The sequence below is a fragment of the Nerophis lumbriciformis genome, linkage group LG15 (assembly GCF_033978685.3).
Source record: "Nerophis lumbriciformis linkage group LG15, RoL_Nlum_v2.1, whole genome shotgun sequence".
In the NCBI taxonomy this organism is placed as follows: domain Eukaryota; kingdom Metazoa; phylum Chordata; class Actinopteri; order Syngnathiformes; family Syngnathidae; genus Nerophis; species Nerophis lumbriciformis.
The window spans coordinates 26190532-26217500 of NC_084562.2; the positions used below are offsets into that span (position 1 = coordinate 26190532).

The 26969-nt window shown below is 36.3% G+C and overlaps 1 protein-coding gene across 2 annotated transcripts in view; it reads right to left on the reverse strand.

Moving 5' to 3' along the window:
* Window positions 1–26969, reverse strand: part of LOC133615850 (protocadherin-9) — a 708581-nt gene that overhangs the window by 635710 nt on the left and 45902 nt on the right. Inside the window, exon 3 of one of the 2 annotated variants that reach the window (XM_072914808.1) lies at window positions 25247–25812. The exons of the other annotated variant lie outside the window; for it this stretch is intronic. Within the exon in view, the coding sequence (XP_072770909.1) occupies window positions 25696–25812 (117 nt within the window). The 3' untranslated portion in view covers window positions 25247–25695. Of the gene's footprint in view, window positions 1–25246; window positions 25813–26969 lie in introns of those variants that run through there. 2 annotated transcript variants of the gene reach the window in all.

A 26969-nucleotide genomic window follows, 5' to 3' on the forward strand; every position in this document is an offset into this window, starting at 1 on the left:
AGCAGTCCTGCAGCATGTTTGCTTGTGTGTGGTATCATGTGCGATACAAGCAGTCCTGCAGCATTTTTACTTGTGTGTGACATCATGTGCGATAAAAGCAGTCTTGCACATATTTACTTGTGTGTGATATCATGTGCGACACAAGCAGTCCTGCAGCATTTTTACTTGTGTGTGACATCATGTGCGATAAAAACAGTCTTGCACATGTTTACTTGTGTGTGATATCATGTGTGATACAAGCAGTCCTGCAGCATTTTTACTTGAGTGTGATATCATGTGCGATACAAGCAGTCCTGCAGCATGTTTGCTTGTGTGTGACATCATGTGCGATAAAAACAGTCTTGCACATTTTTACTTGTGTGTGATATCATGTGCGACACAAGCAGTCCTGCAGCATGTTTGCTTGTGTGTGATAACATGTGCGACACAAGCAGTCCTGCAGCATGTTTGCTTGTGTGTGATATCATGTGCGATACAAGCAGTCCTGCAGCGTTTTTACTTGTGTGTGAGATCATGTGCGATACAAGCAGTCAAGCAGCATTTTCACTTGTGTGTGATATCATGTGCGATACAAGCAGTTATCCAGCATTTTTACTTGTGTGATATCATGTACGATACAAGCAGTCCTGCAGCATTTTTACTTGTGTGTGACATCATGTGCGATTAAAAACAGTCTTGCACATTTTTACCTGTGTGTGATATCATGTGTGACACAAGCAGTCCTGCAGCATGTTTGCTTGTGTGTGACATCATGTGCGATACAAGCAGTCCTGCACATTTTTACTTGTGTGTGATAGCATGTGCGATACAAGAAGTCCTGCAGCATTTTTACTTGAGTGTGATGCCATGTGCGACACAAGCAGTCCTGCAGCATGTTTGCTTGTGTGTGACATCATGTGCGATAAAAACAGTCTTGCACATTTTTACTTGTGTGTGACATCATGTGCGATAAAAACAGTCTTGCACATTTTTACTTGTGTGTGATATCATAAGTGATACAAGCAGTCCTGCAGCATTTTTACTTGTGTGTGATACCATGTACGATACAAGCAGTCCTGCAGCGTTTTTAATTGTGTGTGAGATCATGTGTGATACAAGCAGTCCTGCAGCCTTTTTACTTGTGTGTGATATCATGTACGATACAAGCAGTCCTGCAGCATGTTTACTTGTGTATGATATCATGTGTGATACAAGCAGTCCTGCAGCATTTTTACTTGTGTGTGACATCATGTGCGATAAAAACAGTCTTGCACATTTTTACTTGTGTGTGATATCATGTGTGATACAAGTAGTCCTGCAGCATTTTTACTTGAGTGTTGTATCATATGCGACACAAGCAGTCTTGCAGCGTTTTTAATTGTGTGCGAGATCATGTGGGATAAAAACAGTCTTGCACATTTTTACTTGTGTGTGATATCATGTGTGATACAAGAAGACCTGCAGCATTTTTACTTGAGTGTGATATCATGTGTGATACAAGAAGACCTGCAGCATTTTTACTTGTGTGTGATACCATGTGCGACACAAGCAGTCCTGCAGCATGTTTGCTTGTGTGTGATATCATGTGCGATACAAACAGCCCTGCAGCATTTTTACTTGTGTGTGATAACATGTGCGATAAAAACAGTCTCGCACATTTTTACTTGTGTGTGATATCATGTGTGATACAAGAAGACCTGCAGCATTTTTACTTGTGTGTGATACCATGTGCGACACAAGCAGTCCTGCAGCATGTTTGCTTGTGTGTGATATCATGTGCGATAAAAACTGTCCTGCAGCATGTTTGCTTGTGTGTGATATCATGTGCGATACAAGCAGTCCTGCAGCATTTTTACTTGTGTGTGACATCATGTGCGAAAAAAACTGTCTTGCACATTTTTACTTGCGTGTGATATCATGTGTGATACAAGCAGTTCTGCATCATTTTTACTTGAGTGTGATATCATGTGCGACACAAGCATTCCTGCAGCATTTTTACTTGTGTGTGATATCATGTGTGATACAAGCAGTCCTGCAGCATTTTTACTTGTTTGTGATATCATGTGCGATTAAAAACAGTCTTGCACATTTTTACTTGTGTGTGATATCATGTGCGATACAAGCAGTCCTGCAGCATTTTTACTTGTGTGTGATATCATGTGTGATACAAGCAGTCCTGCAGCGTTTTTACTTGTGTGTGATACCATGTGTGATACAAACAGCCCTGCAGCATTTTTACTTGTGTGTGATAACATGTGCGATGCAAGCAGTCCTGCAGCATTTTTACTTGTGTGTGACATCATGTGCGATAAAAACAGTCTTGCACATATTTACTTGTGTGTGATATCATGTGTGATACAAGCAGTCCTGCAGTATTTTTACTTGAGTGTGATATCATGTGCGACACAAGCAGTCCTGCAGCATGTTTGCTTGTGTGTGATATCATGTGCGATGCAAGCAGTCCTGCAGCGTTTTTACTTGTGTGTGATATCATCTGTGATACAAACAGCCCTGCAGCATTTTTACTTGTGTGTGATAACATGTGCGATAAAAACAGTTTCGCACATTTTTACTTTTGTGTGATATCATGTGTGATACAAGCTGTCCTGCAGTATTTTTACTAGAATGTGATATCATGTGCGATAAAACCAGTCTTGCACATTTTTACTTGTGCGTGATAGCATGTGCGATACAAGCAGTCCTGCAGCATTTTTACTTGTATGTGATATCATGTGCGACACAAGCAGTCCTGCAGCATGTTTGCTTGTGTGTGATATCGTGTGCGATACAAGCAGTCCTGCAGCATGTTTGCCTGTTTGTGATATCTTGTGTGATACAAGCAGCCCTGCAACTTGTTTACTTGTGTGTGATATCATGTGCGATACAAGCAGTTCTGCAGCATGTTTACTTGTGGGTAATATCTTGAGCGATACAAGCAGTTCTGCGGTATTTTTACTTGAGCGTGATATCACGTGCGATACAAGCAGTCCTGCAGCGTTTTTACTTGTGTGTGATATCACGTGCGATACAAAGTTACCGGTGGAGAAATGCATTTTTTAGACAATATGATTTGCTTGAGCGACTAGGGGGACACTGAGAGTGACAAGCTGCAGAAAATGGATTAGAAAGGACAGATTTTGAAAAATAATAAAAAAAAACAAAAAAAAACAAAAACAAACATATTTTTATTTGTATTTATTTTTAACTTGGGACTTCCCACGGGCCGGACTTTGGATGCCGGCGGGCTGGATCTGGCCCGCGGGCCGTAGTTTGGGGACCACTGTTTTAAACACTATTTTCACAAAATTTGCGGATTGTAAATGATATCTGATATGGTTTAGTAGACACAATAAAACACAAATAAACATAAAGTCAACTTGTTTTTCCACTCTACTGCAACTTTAAAATTCTGGGCTGTTTTGGTTTGATCATTCTTCATTATTTGCACTTATTAAACGATTAATCGCAGCAAGAGATGATTAATTGCAGCAAGAGATGATTATTCGCAGCAAGAGATGATTAATCACTGCAAGAGATGATTAATCGCAGCTAGAGATGATTATTCGTAGCAAGAGATGATTAATCGCTGCAAGAGATGATTAATCGCAGCAAGAGATGATTAATCGCAGCAAGAGATGATTAATCGCAGCAAGAGATGATTAATCGCAGCAAGAGATGAATAATCGCTGCAAGAGATGATTAATCACAGCAAGAGATGATTAATCGCTGCAAGAGATGATTAATCGCAGCAAGAAATGATAAATCGCAGCAAAAGAGATGATTAATCGCAGCAAGAGATGATTAATCGCAGCAAGAGATGATTAATCGCAGCAAGAGATGATTAATCGCAGCAAGAGATGATTAATCGCAGCAAGAGATGATTAATCGCAGCAAGAGATGATTAATTGCTGCAAGTGATGATTAATCGCAGCAAGAGATGATTAATCACAGCAAGAGATGATTAATCGCAGCAAGAGATGATTAATCACAGCAAGAGATGATTAATCGCTGCAAGAGATGATTAATCGCAGCAAAAGAGATGATTAATCGCAGCAAGAGATGATTAATTGCAGCAAGATATGCTTAATCGCAGCAAGAGATGATTAATAGCAGCAAGAGATGATTAATCGCTGCAAGTGATGATTAATCGCAGCAAGAGATGATTAATCGAAGCTATTCCCATCAACGTTTTAACATATCAATTGTTGCAGCTCTCGTTGGTTTCGCATTAAAAATGATTTGTTTGTGAAACAGGATTTGCAAAAACACACAAAAGTTTGTCCTGTTTACTGTTTTTCTAATCGCACAAAAGGAGAAACCCTCACAGAGTCCAGTCCTTCTGACATGTTCAACTCTCCTGAGATGGTTCTACTTGAGGTCACAAGTCAGGTTTCACATTCCAGTCCTGAACCTGACCTCACACACCAGGTCAAAGCATGAAGATTATATCCATTTATTTATTTATTTATATCTCTGCCTGCTCTCTCTCACTCTCTCTCTCTGCTCTGCTTCTGGGTTCCAAACAGAGTCAAGCCATTAAGCCGAGTTAGACCTACTTTGCATAGATATGACTTTACCCCCCTTCTACACACACACACACACACACACACACACACACACACACACACACACACACACACACACACACACACACACACACACACACACACACACACACACACACCTTCTGCAAGAGGGATTACAAATTGTTGAAATGGACAAAAACCTAAACAATACAACCAATACAAGCAGTCCTGTAACATGTTTACTTGTGTGTGATATCATGTGCGATACAAGCAGTCCTGCAACATGTTTACTTGTTTGTGATATCATGTGCGATACAAGCAGTCCAGTAACATGTTTACTTGTGTGTGTGATATCATGTGTGATACAAGCAGTCCTGTAACGTGTTCACGTGTGTGTGTGATATCAAGTGCGATACAAGCAATCCTGTAATATGTTCACTGGTGTGTGATATCATGTGCAATACAAGCAGTCCTGCAAAATTTGTACTTGTGTGTTATATCATGTGCAATACAAGCAGTCCTGCAACATGTTTACTTGTGTGTGATATCATGTGCGATACAAGCAGTCCTGTAACATGTTTACTTGTGTGTGTGAGATATCATGTGCGATACAAGCAGTCCTGTAACGTGTTCACGTGTGTGTGTGATATCAAGTGCGATACAAGCAATCCTGTAATATGTTCACTGGTGTGTGATATCATGTGCAATACAAGCAGTCCTGCAGAATTTGTACTTGTGTGTTATATCATGTGCAATACAAGCAGTCCTGTAACATGTTTACTTGTGCGTGATATCATGTGCAATACAAGCAGTCCTGCGGCGTGTTTACTTGTGTATGATATCATGTGTGATACAAGCAGTCCTGCAACATGTTTACTTGTGTGTGATATCATGTGCGATACAAGCAGTCCTGCAACATGTTTAATCGTGTGTGATATCGTGTGCGATACAAGCAGTCCTGCAATATGTTTACTTGTGTGTGATATCATGTGCGATACAAGCAGTCCTGTAACATGTTTACTTGTGTGTGATATCATGTGCGATATAGACAGTCCAGTAACATGTTTACTTGTGTGTGATATCATGTGCGATACAAGCAGTCCTGTAACATGTTTACTTGTGTGTGATATCATAAGCGATACAAGCAGTCATGTAATATGTTTACTTGTGTGTGATATCATGTGCGATACAAGCAGTCCTGCAACATGTTTACTTGTGTGTGATTTCATGTGCGATACAAGCAGTCCAGTAACATGTTTACTTGTGCGTGATATCATGTGCGATACAAGCAGTCCTGCAATATGTTTACTTCTGTGTGATATCATGTGCAATACAAGCAGTCCAGTAACATGTTTACTTTAGTGTGATATCATGTGTGATACAAGCAGTCCTGCAATATGTTTACTTGTGTGTGATATCATGTGCGATACAAGCAGTCCTGCAACATGTTTACTTGTGTGTGATATCATGTGCGATACAAGCAGTCCTGCAACATGTTTACTTGTGTGTGATATCATGTGCGATACAAGCAGTCATGTAACATGTTTACTTGTGTGTGTGAAATATCATGTGCGATACAAGCAGTCCTGCAACATGTTTACTCGTGTGTGATATCATATGCGATACAAGCAGTCCTGCAACATGTTTACTTGTGTGTGATATCATGTGCGATACAAGCAGTCCAGTAACATGTTTACTTGAGTGTGATATCATGTGTGATACAAGAAGTCTTGCAGCGTGTTTACTTGTGTTTGATATCATGTGCGATACAAGCAGTCTTGCAATATGTTTACTTGTGTGTGATATCATGTGCCATACAAGCAGTCCTGCAATATGTTTACTTGTGTGTGATATAATGTGCAATACAAGCAGTCCAGTAACATGTTTACTTGTGTGTGATATCGTGTGCAATAAAAGCAGTCTTGCAATGTGTTTACTTGTTTGTGATATCAGGTGCAATACAAGCAGACCTGCAACATGTTTACTTGTGTGTGATATCATGTGTGATACAAGCAGTCCTGCAATATGTTTACTTCTGTGTGATATCATGTGCAATACAAGCAGTCCAGTAACATGTTTACTTGTGTGTGATATCATGTGCGATACAAGCAGTCCAGTAATATGTTTACTTGTGTGTGATATCATGTGCGATAAAAGCAGCCCTGCAACATGTTTACTTGTGTGTGATAGCATGTGCGATACAAGCAGTCATGTAACATGTTTACTTGTGTGTGATATCATGTGCGATACAAGCAGTCCTTTAACGTGTTTACATGTGTGTGATATCATGTGCAATACAAGCATATATATATAATATATATTTTTAATTTATTGTTGAACAATTGAAATGGGCTCCTGGATCCGATCACCAATCAAAATGCTTTTTGAATAAAAAGCAGCAGCAAAGTTGCACAACTTGATTCATGTTGCAGGCTATTGACTTGCATTTCTTCAGGGGAGAGGAATATTTTTGCAGCTTGAATGTGGTGATTTTATTTATTTATGTCTGCATCACGCAGTAAAATACACACATACAAATATATTACACTACAACTAGAAGGATTCTGTATCAGATATATATCTCAGTCTGTATCAGATATATATCCCAGTCTGTATCAGATATATATCTCAGTCTGTATCAGATATATATCCCAGTCTGTATTAGATATATATCTCAGTCTGTCCATCCATCCATCCATTTTCTACCGCTTATTCCCATTGTATCAGATATATATCCCAGTCTGTATCAGATATATATCTCAGTCTGTATCAGATATATATCCCAGTCTGTATCAGATATATATCTCAGTCTGTATCAGATATATATCCCAGCAGGCACAAGACATTGAAACAATGTTGAGAACTTGTTGAATTAGGTCCTGACGTCGAGCAACTCAAATACAACGTTGAAACAACATGCTTTTTTACAACGTTACATCAATGTCATGTTGTGACCTTGATTTGACATTGAAATTTGGTCATTTCCCAACCAATATTCCACAACATAAATACAACGTTGAAATAACATGCTTTTTGACGACATTTAATCAATGTCAAGTTGTGACCTTGACTTGACTATTAAATTTTGTTCATTTTTCAACCATTGTTCTACAACACAAATACAACGTTGAAACAATATAACGCTTAATCAATGTTGGGTTGTGACTATGATTTAACCATTGAAATTTGGTCATTTTGTAATCAATATTCTACAACACAAATACAACGTTGAAACAACATGCTTTTTGACGACATTTAATCAATATCAGGTTGTGATGTTGATTTGACATTGAAATTTGGTCATTTCACAACCAATATTCTCCAACATAACTATGTTGAAACAACATGCTTATTAACAACGTTTAATCAATGTTAGGTTCTGACATTAATTTGACCATTCAAATGTGGTCATTTCCCAACAAATATTCTACAACACAAATACAACGTTAAAACAACTTGCTTTTTAACAACGTTTAATCAATGTTGGGTTTTGACGTTTTTTTTGACCATTGAATTTTGGTCATTTTTCAACCAATGTTCTACAACACAAATACAACATTGAAACATGTTTTTTGATGACGTTTAATCAATGTCAGGTAGTGACGTTGATTTGACCATTGAAATTTGGTCATTTCACAACCAATATTCTACAACATAAATATGTTGAAACAACATGCTTCTTAACGTTTAATCAATGTTGGCTTCTGACGTTGATTTGACCATTGAATTTTGGTCATTTTCCAACTAATATTCTACCACACAAATACAACGTTAAAACAACATGCTTTTTGACGACATGTAATCAATGTCAGGTTATGTCGTTGATTTGACATTGATATTTGGTCATTTCCCAACCAATATTCTACAACATAACTATGTTGAAACAACATGCTTTTTAACAACGTTTAATCAATGTTAGGTTCTGACATTAATTTGACCATTGAGTTTTGGTCATTTTTCAACCAATGTTCTACAACACAAATGCAACATTGAAACAACATAATTTTTAACAATGTTTAATCAATGTTGGGTTTTGACGTTTTTTTGACCATTGAATTTTGGTCATTTTTCAACCAATGTTCTACAACACAAACATAACATTGAAACAACATGTTTTTTTGATGATGTTTAATCAATGTCAGGTAGTGACGTTGATTTGACATTGACATTTGGTCATTTTGCAACCAATATTCTACAACATAACTACGTTGAAACTACATGTTTTTTAACAACGTTTAATCAATGTTGGGTTTTGACGTTATTTTGACCATTGAATTTTGGTCATTTTTCAACCAATGTTCTACAACACAAACATAACATTGAAACAACATGTTTTTTTGATGACATGTAATCAATGTCAGGTAGTGACGTTGATTTGACATTGACATTTGGTAATTTCGCAACCAATATTCTACAACATAACTACGTTGAAACAACATGTTTTTTAACACCATTTAATAAATGTTGGGTTTTGACGTTATTTTGACCATTGAATTTTGGTCATTTTTCAACCAATGTTCTACAACACAAATACAACATTGAAACATGTTTTTTGATGAAGTTTATCAATGTCAGGTAGTGACGTTGATTTGACATTGAAATGTGGTCATTTCGCAACCAATATTCTACAACATAAATATGTTGAAACAACATGCTTCTTAACGTTTAATCAATGTTGGCTTCTGACGTTGATTTGACCATTGAATTTTGGTCATTTTCCAACTAATATTCTACAACACAAATACAACGTTGAAACAACATGCTTTTTGACGACATTTAATCAATGTCAGGTTGTGACATTGATTTGACATTGAAATTTGGTCATTTCCTAACCAATATTCTACAACACAAATACAACGTTGAAACAATATGTTTTTTAACAACGTTTAATCAATGTTGGGTTTTGACCTTTTTTTGACCATTGAATTTTGGTCATTTTTCAACTAAAATTATACAACATTAATACAACGTTAAAACAACATACTTTTTGACGACATGTAATCAATGTCAGGTTATGTCGTTAATTTGACATTGATATTTGGTCATTTCCCAACCAATATTCTACAACATAACTATGTTCAAACAACATGCTTTTTAACAACGTTTAATCAATGTTAGGTTCTGACATTAATTTGACCATTGAATTTTGGTCATTTTTCAACCAATATTCTACAACACAAATGCAACATTGAAACAACATAATTTTTAACAACGTTTAATCAATGTTGGGTTTTGACGTTATTTTGACCATTGCATTTTGGTCATTTCCCAAACAATGTTCTACAACACAAATACAACATTGAAACATGTTTTTTGATGACGTTTAATCAATGTCAGGTAGTGACGTTGATTTGACATTGAAATTTGGTCATTTCACAACCAATATTCTACAACATAAATATGTTGAAACAACATGCTTCTTAACGTTTAATCAATGTTGGCTTCTGACGTTGATTTGACCATTGAATTTTGGTAATTGTCCAACTAATATTCTACAACACAAATACAACGTTGAAACAACATGCTTTTTAACAACGTTTAATCAATGTTGGGTTTTGACGTTATTTTGACCATTGAATTTTGGTCATTTTTCAACCAATGTTCTACAACACAAATACAACATTGAAACATGTTTTTTGATGACGTTTATCAATGTCAGGTAGTGACGTTGATTTGACATTGAAATTTGGTCATTTCGCAACCAATATTCTACAACATAAATATGTTGAAACAACATGCTTAACAACGTTTAATCAATGTTGGCTTCTGACGTTGATTTGACCATTGAATTTTGGTCATTTTTCAACTAAAATTCTACAACATTAATACAACGTTAAAACAACATGCTTTTTGACGACATGTAATCAATGTCAGGTTGTGACATTGATTTGACATTGATATTTGGTCATTTCCCAACCAATATTCTCCAACATAACTACGTTGAAACAACATGCTTTTTAACAACATTTAATCAATGTTGGGTTTTGACGTTTTTTTGACCATTGAATTTTGGTCATTTTTCAACCAATGTTCTACAACACAAATAGAACATTAAAACAACATGCTTTTTGACGACATTTAATCAATGTCAGGTTGTGACCTTGATTTGACATTGAAATGCTGTCATTTCACAACGAATATTCTACAACATAAATATGTTGAAACAACATGCTTCTTAACGTTTAATCAATGTTGGCTTCTGACGTTGAATTGACCATTGAATTTTGGTCATTTTCCAACTAATATTCCACGACACAAATACAACGTTGAAACAACATGCTTTTTGACGACATGTAATCAATGTCAGGTTATGTTGTTGATTTGACATTGATATTTGGTCATTTCCCAACCAATATTCTACAACATAACTATGTTCAAACAACATGCTTTTTAACAACGTTTAATCAATGTTAGGTTCTGACATTAATTTGACCATTGAAATGTGGTCATTTCCCAACCAATATTCTACAACACAAATGCAACATTGAAACAACATAATTTTTAACAACGTTTAATCAATGTTGGGTTTTGACGTTTTTTTGACTATTGAATTTTGGTAATTTTTCAACCAATGTTCTACAACACAAATACAACATTGAAACATGTTTTTTGATGACGTTTATCAATGTCAGGTAGTGACGTTGATTTGACATTGAAATTTGGTCATTTCACAACCAATATTCTACAACATAAATATGTTGAAACAACATGCTTCTTAACAACGTTTAATCAATGTTGGCTTCTGATGTTGATTTGACCATTGAATTTTGGTCATTTCCCAACCAATATTCTACAACACAACTACGTTCAAACAACATGCTTTTTAACAACGTTTAATCAATGTTAGGTATTGACATTAATTTGACCATTGAAATTTGGTCATTTCCCAACCAATATTCTACAACACAAATGCAACATTGAAACAACATAATTTTTAACAACGTTTAATCAATGTTGGGTTTTGACATTATTTTGACCATTGAATTTTGGTCATTTTTCAACCAATGTTCTACAACACAAATACAACATTGAAACAACATGCTTTTTGATGACGTTTAATCAATGTCAGGTAGTGACATTGATTGACATTGAAATTTGGTCATTTCGCAACCAATATTCTACAACATAAATATGTTGAAACAACATGTTTTTTAACAACATTTAATAAATGTTGGGTTTTGACGTTATTTTGACCATTGAATTTTGGTAATTTTTCAACCAATGTTCTACAACACAAATACAACATTGAAACGTGTTTTTTGATGATGTTTATCAATGTCAGGTAGTGACGTTGATTTGACATTGAAATTTGGTCATTTCACAACCAATATTCTACAACATAAATATGTTGAAACAACATGCTTCTTATCGTTTAATCAATGTTGGCTTCTGACGTTGATTTGACCATTGAATTTTGGTCAGTTTTCAACTAATATTCTACAACACAAATACAACGTTGAAACAACATGTTTTTTAACAACGTTTAATAAATGTTGGGGTTTGACGTTATTTTGACCATTGAATTTTGGTCATTTTTCAACCAATATTCTACAACACAAATACAACATTGAAACATGTTTTTGATGACGTTTATTATTATGTCAGGTAGTGACCTTGATTTGACATTGAAATTTGGTCATTTCCCAACCAATATTCTACAACACAAACGCAACATTGAATCAACATAATTTTTAACAACGTTTAATCAATGTTGGGTTTTGACGTTATTTTGACCATTGAAATTTGGTCATTTCCCAACCAATATTCTACAACACAAATACAACATGCTTTTTAAAAACGTTTATTCAATGTCAGGTTGTGACGTTGATTTGACCATTGAAATTTGGTCATTTCCCAAATAAAATTCTACAACACAAATACAACGTTGAAACAACATGTCTTTTGATGACGTTTAATCAATGTTGGGTTCTGACGTTGACTTGACCATTGAATTTTGGTCATTTCCCAACCAATATTCTACAACATAAATATGTTGAAACAACATGCTTAACAACGTTTAATAAATGTTGGCTTCTGACGTTGATTTGACCATTGAATTTTGGTTATTTCCCAACTAATATTCTACAACACAAATACAACGTCGAAACAACATGCTTTTTGACGACATTTAATCAATGTCAGGTAGTGACATTGATTTGACATTGAAATTTGGTCATTTCGCAACCAATATTCTACAACACAAATACAACGTTGAATCAGCATACTTTTTGACAACGTTTAATCAATGTTGGGTTCTGATGTTGATTTGACCATTGAAATTTGGTCATTTCCCAACCAATATTCTACAACACAAATACAACATGCTTTTTAAAAACGTTTATTCAATGTCAGGTTGTGACGTTGATTTGACCATTGAAATTTGGTCATTTCCCAACCAATATTCTACAACACAAATACAAGGTTGAAACAACATGTCTTTTGATGACGTTTAATCAATGTTGGCTTCTGACATTGATTTGACCATTGAATTTTGGTCATTTCCCAACCAATATTCTACAACATAACTACGTTGAAACAACATGCTTTTTAACAACGTTTAATCAATGTTAGGTTCTGACATTAATTTGACCATTGAAATTTGGTCATTTCCCAAACGATATTCTACAACAGAAATACAACGTTGAAACAACATGCTTTTAACAATGTTTAATCAATGTTGGGTTTTGACGTTATTTTGACCATTGAATTTTGGTCATTTTTCAACCAATATTCTACAACACAAATACAACATTGAAACATGTTTTTTGATGACGTTTATCAATGTCAGATAATGACGTTGATTTGACATTGAAATTTGGTCATTTCACAACCAATATTCTCCAACAAAACTACGTTGAAACCACATACTGTTTAACAACGTTTAATCAACGTTAGGTTCTGACATTAATTTGACCATTGAAATGAGGTCATTTCCCAACCAACAACGTGGATCCAACATTAGACATCAACGTTGTCTCAATGTACAAATGCAACTATTTTTCAACCTTGTTTCAAAGTCAATTTTAAAGGACAAACATTGTGTCCATGTCATGTGCCTGCTGAGATCGTTATCGGCCAACATAGTATCAGTAACAGGGATGAGAACGTGTTACTTATTTGTTTGATAGTGACGATATTTGTCCTTCAAAATAAGAGTCCTGATGTAAAGCAGTTATGACGATGGTATCAAAAATGAGTATTTGGGACCTCTAAGTTGACAAAGAAGTAAGAATATTGCCAGTAATGTCTGGTGTTTGGATTACAGGCAGAATGAAGAAGGGAAAAACGTGGCAAACAAAGATTGTGTATTTCTTCACACTGTTGACAAGTGTTTGAATCGCACCTTCTGTGAAATCATTGGCCTTGTTTCTTCCCGCCGCCGTGCCGACTCATTTGCAGCCGCGCTTTATACGTCAATGTTTAATTAACGGATCGTCCTCGTTCTCGTCCGAGATCAGAGTCAAAGGGAGCTCGGCTGCGTACGTTTCCCCCGACAACCCACGGGAAGGAGCGCTCTGTGTATGAACGTCTTGGTGAATCGCAGCAGAATGTGAATGCAAGTTGTTCAGACTCAAGGTAACGCTGGAGTTCTAGCAGCTTCCACCCAAGCTGCCAATTAAAAGTGATAAAGTTTGGATAACAACACTTTTGTCACTGAAATAATTGCATTAGGCACTGAATCTAAATCATAGAATATCAGCAACAACACGTTTGTATCACTTTCATAACACAATAAGTTGTATTGATTTCCTCTAGCCTACAGTCCAGTTATTATTCATTTGTTAGGCTTTCAATTGCAAGCAAACACTTAAACCTAAACCCAACCCCAACCCTAACCCTAACCCTAACCCTACCCCTATCCTACAGTCCAGTTATTATTAATGTGTTAGTCTTTCAAATGCAAGCACACCTAACCCTAACTCTAAACCTAACCCTAACCCCAACCCTAACCGTAACCCTAATCATAACCCTAACCCTAACCCTAACCCTAGCCCCAAACCTAACCCTAACCTTAACCTCAACCCCAACCGTAACCCTAGCCTACAGTCAAGTTATTATTAATTTGTTAGGCTTTCAATTGCAAGCACACCTAGCCCTAACCCTAACCACAACCCCAACCCCAACCCTAACCATAACCCTAACCCTAAAACTAACCCTAACCCTAACCCTAACCCCAACCCTAACCCTAACACCAACATTTGAACCTAACCCAAACCCTAACCCTATCCTACAGTCCAGTTATTATTAAATTGTTAGTCTTTCAAATGCAAGCACACCTAACCCTAACCCTAACCCTAACCCCAACCCTAACCATAGCCCTAATCATAACCCTAACCCTAACCCTAACCCCAAACCTAACCCTAACCCTAACCTCAACCCCAACCCTAACCCTAGCCTACAGTCCAGTTATTATTAATTTGTTAGGCTTTCAATTGCAAGCACACCTAGCCCTAACCCTAACCCCAACCCCAACCCCAACCATGACCATAACCATAACCCTAAACCTAACCCTAACCCAAACCCTAACCCTAACACCAACATCTAAACCTAACCCTAACCCTAACTCTAATCCGAACACTAGCCCTAACCTCCTAGCATCTAACCCTAATCAAAACCCTAACCCTAACACAACCCTAACCCCAACGCTAAACCTAAGTCCCCTACCCCCACCGCCTCCTACTCCTAAACCTAACCCCAACCCCAACCATAACCATAACCCTAACCCTAACCCTAACCCTAACCCAAACCCTAACCCTAACACCAACATCTAAACCTAACCCTAACCCTAACTCTAATCCGAACACTAGCCCTAACCTCCTAGCATCTAACCCTAATCAAAACCCTAACCCTAACACAACCCTAACCCCAACGCTAAACCTAAGTCCCCTACCCCCACCGCCTCCTACTCCTAAACCTAACCCAAACCCTAACCCTAACACCAACATCTAATCCTAACCCTAACCCTAGCCCTAACCGGAACACTAGCTCTAACCTCTTAGCATCTAACCCTAATCATAACCCTAACCCTAACTTAACCCTAACCCCAACGCTAAACCTAAATCCCCCACCCCCCACCCCCTCCTACTCCTAAACCTAACCACAAACCCCAACCCCAACCCCAACCCTAACCCTTGTCCCAAACCTAACCCTAACCCTAACCCTAACCCTAAACCTAACCCTAACCCTTAATTTCTTCTATCCTACAGTCCAGTTATTATTCATTTGTTAGGCTTTCAATTGTGAGCGCACCTAGCTGTAACGCTAACCCTAACCCTAACCCTAACACAACCCTAACCCCAACCCTAACCCCAACCCTAACCCTAATCCTAACCCAAACCCCAACCCTAACACCAACATCTAAACCTAACCCTAACCTTAACTCTAACCCGAACACTAGCCCTAACCTCCTAGCATCTAACCCTAATCAAAACCCTAACCCTATCCCTAACACAACCCTAACCCCAACGCTAAACCTAAATCCCCTACCCCCACCACCTCCTACTCCTAAACCAAACCCTAACCCTAACCTTAACCCTAACCCTAACACCAACATCTAAACCTAACCCTAACCCTAACCCTAACCCGAACACTAGCCCTAACCTCCTAGCATCTAACCCTAATCATAACCCTAACCCTAACACAACCCTAGCCCCAACGCCAAACCTAAATCCCCTACCCCCACACCCTACTACTCCTAAACCTAACCCCAACCCCAACCCTAACTCTAACCCTAACCCCAAACCTAAACCTAACCCTAACCCTAACCCTAAACCTAACCCTAACCCTTAATTTCTTCTATCCTACAGTCCAGTTATTATTCATTTGTTAGGCTTTCAATTGTGAGCACACCTAACTGTAACCCTAACCCTAACCCTAATCGTAACCCTAACCCTAACCCCAAACCTAACCCTAACACAACCCTAACCCCAACCCTAACTCTAACCCTAACCCGAACACTAGCCCTAACCCCTAACCTCCTGGCGTCTAACCCTAACCCCAAACCTAACCCAAACCCCCTGAACCCCTAACCCCTTAACCCCCTATGCATTTAACCCTCTAGCCTCTGACCCGAACACTAACCCTAACTCCCTAACCCTCTGGCCTCTAACCCTAACCCTCTAGTCTAGTCTCTAACACTTAACCCTCTAGCCCCTAACTCTAACCCCTAACCCTCTAGCATCTAACCCTAACCAATAACCCTCTAGCCTCGAACCTGAACACTGAATCCTTTACCCTCGAGCCTCTAACCCTAACCTTCTTGCCTCTAACCCTAATCCCCTAACCTTCTAGCCTCTAACCCCAACCCCAACCCTGACCCTAACAGTAACCCTCTAACTTCTAACGCTAACCCCAACCCCAACCCTAACCCTAACACCTAGCCTCTACCCTAACCCAACCCTAACCGAGCCTCCCCGTCACAAATGTCCCAGTAAGATCCCACCGACACAGGCGGTCTAACTGGCTGGCATTAGCTTATAGCTAGAGATGGGCATGACTTTATACATTGACTCGGTTGGCGGAGCGGCCGTGCCAGCAATTTGAGGGTTCCTGGTTCGATCCCCGGCGTCCGCCGTCCCAGTCATGTCCGTCGTGTCCTTGGGCAAGACACTTCACCCTTGCTCCTGATTGGTCGTGGTTAGGGCCTAGAGGTAGAAAAGTGCTACACAAGTATAACCCATTCACACTTTTTACAACCAATTTTCGGTACTTTTGTGAGCGTTCAAGGCGCTAGAGGGCAGTAGTGTTTAATGTGTTGTAGTCAGGAAGTAGTCTTTGCCATTGAATTGTTACATCTTGTTTTCTTACACTTCTGAGTCTCATTTGCAAACATTACATGGAATAGTTTGATTGCAGTTGCAATTTAAAGGCGCTAGAGGGCAGTAGTGTTTAGACTACTATATATTGTTGTAGTCAGAAAGTAGTCTTTGCCATTAGTCTCATTTGCAAACATTACATGGAAGACGTTGTACTCAGTTGCAATTTCAAGGCAGTAATGTATAGACTGCTGTATATTGTGATGTGATGTTGTCTTTTGTTGAGTCCCACAAAGTGTTAGTGCAGTAAGTATTTAACGTGCTGTTTGATTGTAACATGCATCTTAGTTGTAGTTTGGATTAGCACTGTTAAAATCGCCATGTGAAATCGCTAATGCTAATCCGTTGCACGTCTACGGCGTAGCCAATGTTATTTAGCATCAATCTAGCACATACGTTTAAAAGTGGAGCCTTACTTTACGTTTGAACGCCTTCTTCTTGCTTTGTTGGCATGGAAAATGGTAACATTGCTAGAGGCAGTCCCGGTGAGTGGTAGTAGTACCGGGCGGTACCTATAAAAGTACCAAATTTGGTACCCATCGCTACTCCTACAACTTCATCTTTTCACTTTTGACAGTTTTCTGCTCCTTTTTTCAACATTTATTTTCCTGTTACGTCGGTTTTTGGCCAAGAATTGTGACGTTTGTCACGTATGTCGGATGAACGCGACCTGAACGTTGGGACTGCAGTCGCATTGGATACAAATCGGAGAGGGATGTGAAGCTCACGATTGAATTCGATTCCGATTCTTGGGATGTCGATTCGATACAGAATAATTTGCTAATTAAACTAGTTATAAAAAAAAGATTACACCCTTTAAAATAGGTTATGTTTTGTTATGTTATTTTCATTTATATATATATATATATATATATATATATATATATATATATATGTATATATATATATATATATATATATATATATATATATATATATATGTATGTATATATATATATATATATACATACATATATATATATATATATATATATATATATATATATACATATATATATATATATATATATATATATATATATATATATATATATATATATATATATATATATATTTATAGGCATATTTTCTACCGCTTATGTATATATATATATATATATATATATATATATATATATATATATATATATATATATATATATATATATATATATATATATATATTTATATATATATATATATATAAGCGGCAGAAAATGGATGGATGGATGGATGTATATATATATATTTTCTTGTCTGCTGATATAAGATAAGCAGGTATGCAGCCTAAAAAATTGTTTTTGAAAAAACAAATTTTTCATTAAAAAATGTTAAAAAACAAATGTTAAAAAAAATGTACAAAAAAAAGGAAAACAAATGTAAAAAAAAAAAAGTCAAAAAATAGTTTAAAAAAATGTTTAAAAAAATGTTTAAACAATGTTTTAAATTTTTTTTTAAAATAACAAATAATTTTTTTTTTTTTTAATTAAAAGAAAATATTAAAAAAATGTCTACATTTCAAATAAAAAAACAATTTTGAATCAATTAAACAAAAAACATGATTCGGATGTAAATAAAAATGTTTGAGGACCCGTAATCGTTATAGTCACCTAAGCAAAAGGCCTGGGTCGGATTTGACAAAATCTGAATTCACATTGACCCTTAAAAAAATCAGATGCAAATCAAACACGATCGAACAAATCGGATTTTAACAGTTTTACTAATCACCGTGCCCTACTTTTTGCATGAAAAAGAAATCTCTGCAGTACATTTTCTCGTTTGTTACGCTAGTAAACCTCTATTTTATTTTATTTGTGAATCAGTTTGAAGGATTTATCAATTAAAAAAATGTTTTTGATTTATATTCTGATGCTTCAATTAATCGATTAGTCAGTGTAAATTATAAATATTGGTAAAATCCAGAAGACATGGATACTCCGGACCTTTAAATTTGTGGATATACAGTAGTTTCTGCACGGCTTCTGCAATAGAGCCCATGTGTTGTGCATAAGCTGTTTTTGTTTATGTTATTAATATAGACATGGATGGATTTTGTGCATTTTTAGAAAAATGGCATACAGAAAAATGTATTTCCTTAAAATATATATTGAAGCCAAAACAAATTGTATTTGATTACTCGACTATTCGAACGGTTTGCTCTATTACTAAAATAACCGATAACTGCAGCCTTCGTTCGAACCCCAACAATGTTTCTTCTCTCTCAGCTTCCTTCCTTGGCAGCTGACGCTTGAATGGAGTCCTAGTTTACGTCACCTGTCTCGGCCCACGCCACACAAAAAGAGAACAAACTGACAGAAATGAGCTCTTGGAAACATTTATTATGAAATTATGAAGGTAAAATAAGCAGCGTTCAAATAAAGCTTTCAAGAACATGAGTTGCATTGAACTCCATCATTTGCATGTTTTTCTTTAATTTATTTTCAGATGACCCAGCAGCAGAAGAAAAAAGCAGGGCAAATAAAACCCCAGGAAATAAAAAATAAATTCCATTACTTTTGAACACAGCACATAAAGGCAAAATTACCAGGAATTCAATTATACAGTGGGCTTGGTTGAATTGTTGCCTCAATCCTGTGAGAATCCTGCGTGTGACTGAGGCGTTAGGGAGTGGGGTTAGTTAATATATCCGGGACAAGCTGCAGTGTGCTCAAACAACCACCAGGTGACATCTATGTGTGCAGATAATATGGTATCATCCCAGCAGGCACAAGACATTGATACAACCTTGATTATACAAAAATGTCCTTTAAAACGGACTTTGGAACAACGTCGCAAAGTACTTTTATTTGTAAATTGAGACAACGTTGATGTCCAATGTTGGATCCACGTTGTTGTTTGGGAATTTCAATGTCAAATCAACGTCACCACCTGACATTGAATAAACGTTGTCAAAAAGCATGTTGTTTCACCGTTGTGTTTTTGTTGTAGAATATTGGTTGAAAAATGATCAACATTCAATGGTCAAATCAATGTCAGAATCTGACATTGATTAAACGTCGTCAAAAAGCAGGTTGTTTCAACGTTGCATTTGTGTTGTTGAATATTGGTTGAAATATGACCATAATTCAATGGTCAAATCAAGGTCAGAACAGAACATTGAATAAACGTCGTCAAAAAGTATGTTGTTTCAACGTTGTGTTTGTGTTGTAGAATATTGGTTGAAAAATGACCAAATTTCAATGGTCAAATAAATGTCAGAACCCAACATTGTTTAAATGTCGCCAAAAGTATGTTGTTTCAATGTTGTATTTGTGTTGTTGAATATTGGTTGCCTATCGAACAAATTCCAACGGTCAAATCAACGTCACAACCTGACATTGATTAAACATCGTCAAAAAGCATGTTGTTTCAATGTTGTATTTGTGTTGTAAAATATTAGTTAAGAAATGACCAAAATTCAATGGTCAAATCAACGTCAAAACCTGAAATTTAATAAACGTTGTCATAAAGTATGTTGTTTCAATGTTATGTTTGTGTTGTTGAATATTGGTTAAAAAAAATTACCAAAATTCAATGGTCAAATCAACGTCACAACCTCACATTGAATAAACGTTGTCAAAAACAGTTGTTTCAACGTTGTATTTGTGTTGTAGAATAATAGTTGAAAAATGACCAAAATTCTATGATCAAATCAACGTCACAACCCGACATTGAATAAATGTTGTCAAAAAGCATGTTGTTTCAACGTTATGTTTGTTTTGTAGAATATTGGTTGGGAAATGACCAAATTTCAATGGTGAAATAAATGTCAAAACCTGACATTGATTAAATGTTGTCAAAAAGCATGTTGTTTCAATGTTAGGTTCGTGTTGTAGAATAGTGTTTGCTTAATGACCAAATTTCAATGATCAAATCAACGTCACAACCTGACATTGATTAAATGTCGTCAAAAAGCATGTTGTTTCAACGTTGTAATTGTGTTGCAGAATATTGGTTGGGAAATTACCAAGTTTCAATGGTCAAATCAACGTCAGAAAACACAACATTGAATCAACGTTGTCAAAAATGTTGTATTTTTGTTGTTCAATAATAGTTGAAAAATGACCAAAATTCAATGGTCAAATCAACGTCACAACCTGACATTGATTTAACGTTGTCAAAAAGCATGTTGTTTCAACGTTGTATTTGTGTTGTAGAATATTGGTTGGAAAATGACCAAATGTCAATGGTCAAATCGACCTGGCATTGATTTAACGTCGTCTAAAAGCATATTGTTTCAACGTTATGTTTGTGTTGTAGGATATCAGTTGGGAAATTACCAAATTTCAATGGTCAAATAAATGTTAGAAGCTGACATTGATTAAATGTCACCAAAAAGCATGTTGTTTCAACGTTGCATTTGTGTTGTTGAATATTGGTTGAAAAGTGACCATAATTCAATGGTCAAATCAAGGTCAGAACCCAACATTGATTGAATGTCGCCAAAAGTATGTTGTTTCAACGTTGTATTTGTGTTGTTGAATATTGGTTGGGGTCAAATCAACGTCATAATCTGACATTGATTTAACGTTGTTAAAAAGCATGTTGTTTCAACATTATGTTTGTATTTCAATATTGTATTTGTGTGTATTGATTGAAAAATGACCACATTTCAACGTCAAATCAACGTCAGAACCCAACATTGATGAAACGTCATCGAAAAGCATGTTGTTTCAACGTTGTATTTGTGTTGTAGAATATTGGTTGGGAAATGACCAAATTTCAAAGGTCAAATCAGCGTCACAACCTGACATTGAATAAACGTTGTCAAAAACAGTTGTTTCAAAGTTGTATTTGCGTTGTTGAATAATAGTTGAAAAATGACCAAAATTCAATGGTCAAATCAACGTCAGAATGCAACATTGAATAAACGTGGTCAAAAAGCATGTTGTTTCAATGTCAGGTTTGAGTTAATTAACGTCAGAACCCAACATTGACTAAACGTCATCAAAAAGCATGTTGTTTCAACGTTGCATTTGTGTTGTTGAGTATTTGTTGGGAAATGACCAAAATTAAATGGTCAAATTAACGTCACAACCTGACATTGATTTAACGTTGTCAAAAAGCATGTTGTTTCAACATTATATTTGTATTTCAATATTGTATTTGTGTGTATTGATTGAAAAATGACCAAATTTCAACGTCAAATCAACGTCAGAACCCAACATTGGTTAAACGTCATCGAAAAGCATGTTGTTTCAACGTTGTATCTGTGTTGTAGAATATTGGTTGGGAAATGACCAAATTTCAATGGTCAAATCAACGTCACAACCTGACATTGAATAAACTTTGTCAAAAACAGTTGTTTCAAAGTTGTATTTGTGTTGTTGAATAATAGTTGAAAAATGACCAAAATTCAATGGTCAAATCAACGTCAGAATGCAACATTGAATAAACGTGGTCAAAAAACATGTTGTTTCAATGTCAGGTTTGAGTTAATCAACGTCAGAATGCAACATTGAATAAACTTGGTCAAAAAGCATGTTGTTTCAACGTTGCATTTGTGTTGTTGAGTATTGGTTGGAAAATGACCAAAAGTCAATGGTCAAATTAACGTCTCAACCTGACATTGATTTAACGTTGTCAAAAAGCATGTTGTTTCAACATTATATTTGTATTTCAATATTGTATTTGTGTGCATTGATTGAAAAACGACCAAATTTCAACGTCAAATCAACGTCAGGACCCAACATTGATTAAACGTCATCGAAAAGTATGTTGTTTCAACGTTGTATTTGTGTTGTAGAATATTGGTTGGGAAATGACCAAATAACAATGTCAAATCAACGTCACAACCTGACAATGATTTAACGTTGTCAAAAAGCATGTTGTTTCAACATTATCATTGTATTTCAATATTGTATTTGTGTGTATTGATTGAAAAATGACCGAATTTCAACGTCAAATCAACGTCAGAACCCAACATTGATTAAACGTCATCGAAAAGCATGTTGTTTCAACGTTGTATTTGTGTTGTCGAATATTGGTTGGGAAATGACCAAATTTCAATGGTCAAATCAACGTCACAACCTGACATTGAATAAACTTTGTCAAAAACAGTTGTTTTAAAGTTGTATTTGTGTTGTTGAATAATAGTTGAAAAATGACCAAAATTCAATGGTCAAATCAACGTCAGAATGCAACATTGAATAAACGTGGTCAAAAAGCATGTTGTTTCAATGTCAGGTTTGAGTTAATCAACGTCAGAACCCAACATTGACTAAACATCATCAAAAAGAATGTTGTTTCAACGTTGCATTTGTGTTGTTGAGTATTGGTTGGGAAATGACCAAATGTCAATGGTCAAATTAACGTCACAACCTGACATTGATTTAACCTTGTCAAAAAGCATGTTGTTTCAACATTATGTTTGTATTTCAATATTGTATTTGTGTGTATTGATTGAAAAATGACCAAAATTCAATGGTCAAATCAACGTCAGAACCCAACATTGATTAAAAGTCATCGAAAAGCATGTTGTTTCAACGTTGTATTTGTGTTGTAGAATATTGGTTGGGAAATGACCAAATTTCAATGGTCAAATCAACGTCACAACCTGACATTGAATAAACTTTGTCAAAAACAGTTATTTCAAAGTTGTATTTGTGTTGTTGAATAATAGTTGAAAAATGACCAAAATTCAATGGTCAAATCAACGTCAGAATGCAACATTGAATAAACGTGGTCAAAAAGCACGTTGTTTCAATGTCAGGTTTGAGTTAATCAACGTCAGAACCCAACATTGACTAAACGTCATCAAAAAGCATGTTGTTTCAACGTTGCATTTGTGTTGTTGAGTATTGGTTGGGAAATGACCAAAATTCAATGGTCAAATTAACGTCACAACCTGACATTGATTTAACCTTGTCAAAAAGCATGTTTATTCAACATTATGTTTGTATTTCAATATTGTATTTGTGTATATTGATTGAAAAATGACCAAAATTCAATGGTCAAATCAACGTCAGAACCCAACATTGATTAAACGTCATCGAAAAGCATGTTGTTTCAACGTTGTATTTGTGTTGTAGAATATTGGTTGGGAAATGACCAAATTTCAATGGTCAAATGAACGTCACAACCTGACATTGATTTAACGTTGTCAAAAAGCATGTTGTTTCAACATTATATTTGTATTTCAATATTGTATTTGTGTGTATTGATTGAAAAATGACCAAATTTCAACGTCAAATCAATGTCAGAACCCAACATTGATTAAACGTCATCGAAAAGCATTGTTTCAACGTTGTATTTGTGTTGTAGAATATTGGTTGGGAAATGATCAAATTTCAATGGTCAAATCAACGTCAGAAAACACAACATTGAATCAACATTGTCAAAAACAGTTGTTTCAAAGTTGTATTTGTGTTGTTGAATAATAGTTGAAAAATGACCAAAATTCAATGGTCAAATCAACGTCAGAATGCAACATTGAATAAACGTGGTCAAAAAGCATGTTGTTTCAATGTCAGGTTTGAGTTAATCAACGTCACAACCCGACATTGACTAAACGTCATCAAAAAGCATGTTGTTTCAACGTTGCATTTGTGTTGTTGAGTATTGGTTGGGAAATGACCAAAAATCAATGGTCAAATTAACGTCTCAACATGACATTGATTTAACGTTGTCAAAAAGCATGTTGTTTCAACATTATATTTGTATTTCAATATTGTATTTGTGTGCATTGATTGAAAAATGACCAAGTTTCAACATCAAATCAACGTCAGAACCCAACATTGATTAAACGTCATCGAAAAGTATGTTGTTTCAACGTTGTATTTGTGTTGTAGAATATTGGTTGGGAAATGACCAAAATTCAATGGTCAAATTAACGTCACAACCTGACATTGATTTAACGTTGTCAAAAAGCTTGTTGTTTCAACATTCTCATTGTATTTCAATATTGTATTTGTGTGTATTGATTGAAAAATGACCGAATTTCAACGTCAAATCAACGTCAGAACCCAACATTGATTAAACGTAATCGAAAAGCATGTTGTTTCAACGTTGTATTTGTGTTGTAGAATATTGGTTGGGAAATGACCAAATTTCATGTCAGGTTTGAGTTCATCAACGTCAGGACCTAATTCAACAAGTTCTGGTGTGCCTGCTGGGATCTTTCTCTCTCAGGTGGACTTATCAGGCGGGTGGTGCAGTCGTCACACACAGGTGTGACGTGAGGGATGAGGCAACAAGTAACCACACCCACTGTGGATGAAACATCTCATATTTACAGTCAGTATTTACACAGATGAGGGTCACAGCAGTCAATGGCACTCACATGTCGTCTCAAACAGCCTTTTTCATGGCGAGCTCGGGGGGTGTGGGGGGGTGATGGGGGGGTTTATCGCGACGGTTAGCGGCCGTGTGTCACATCAAGCAAGCGACATTTCAGGACACCGTCCATCTTTTACACCCCCAGGTAGAAGGGCGGGGCCACAAAAAGGTGAGCACGCCGTCCGTGGTTTAACGTGGCATGGACACACTTGACCCTGATAAAGGATGGGTGAGGGGTGTGGGCGGGGAGGGGGTGAAAAGGGTGAGGGCAGTCACACAATGATTTATTTTTTTTATATATATATAAATAGATACAGTATATATGTATATATATATATATCATTTTTGTAGACAAGCAAGAAGCCAAGAAACATTTTCTTCCACCCTCTACTCTTATTTTGCCAATTACAAAACACCTGAGGTGGCGTGGAATGTCTTCTCCTCGCCATGCTGTGTCGGAGGGATGGTGGCGAGAGTGTGTCGGCGTGAGTCATTGCAGCCCCAATTTGTTTTTTAGCCGATTAGCGGAAACACCGAGCAGTGACACTCCTGGCAGCAGAAGCCTGGCTAACATTGTTGTTTTTCTTTCTTGTATTTCTGCCCTCCTTGAGACATGAAGAAGGAAAAGTATATTCCATATGAGGATAGGGATGATGTTCGAAACCGCTTCTACCGGTTGTTCGATAAGAAAAGAACCGATTCCATGGACTCGAATCCCTTTTTGAGAACCGGTTCCCGGTATCGAGGCCACTATAGTAAAGAAAAAGAGTTGGTTATTTATTCGAATCCCTCAGAACGAATACCATCCCACAGGAAATGCCCTGTGGGACATCACAGGAAATTTCCTGTGATGTCACACAAGCAGCAAAAATAATGGACCGGGAAAAGACGCCTCAAGGCATGGCTATTCAACCTATAGTGATCACAGAGATAGGTTGTTTTTGTGTTACTGTATATATTTGTTTTTCTGAAAAATCCCACTTAATATACTTTGGGTAACAACAGTCAATATTTAGTTATTTTATTTTTTTAGGGGGGTAACAGTCAATATTTATTTATTTATTTTAATTTTTTTTTTTCCTTATATAATAAAAGTGAGCTTTTGTTAAACCAAATATTGTGTTTTTTTTTTTTCCATATACAACAACCTATCTGGATTCGATAAGAGAATCGATAAGGAATCGGTTCGATAAGAGGATTCGATAATGGGCTCGAACTCGATCATTTCTTATCAAACATCATCCCTATATGAGGAGGTGTGAACAAGTGATGACATAAATCAATAACATTGCATCTAATAGACAATGTCTCATTTGCACCCCTGCTGGTGACATCTATCAACATGAGGGTGGTCCCAAAAAGGAGGGATTTT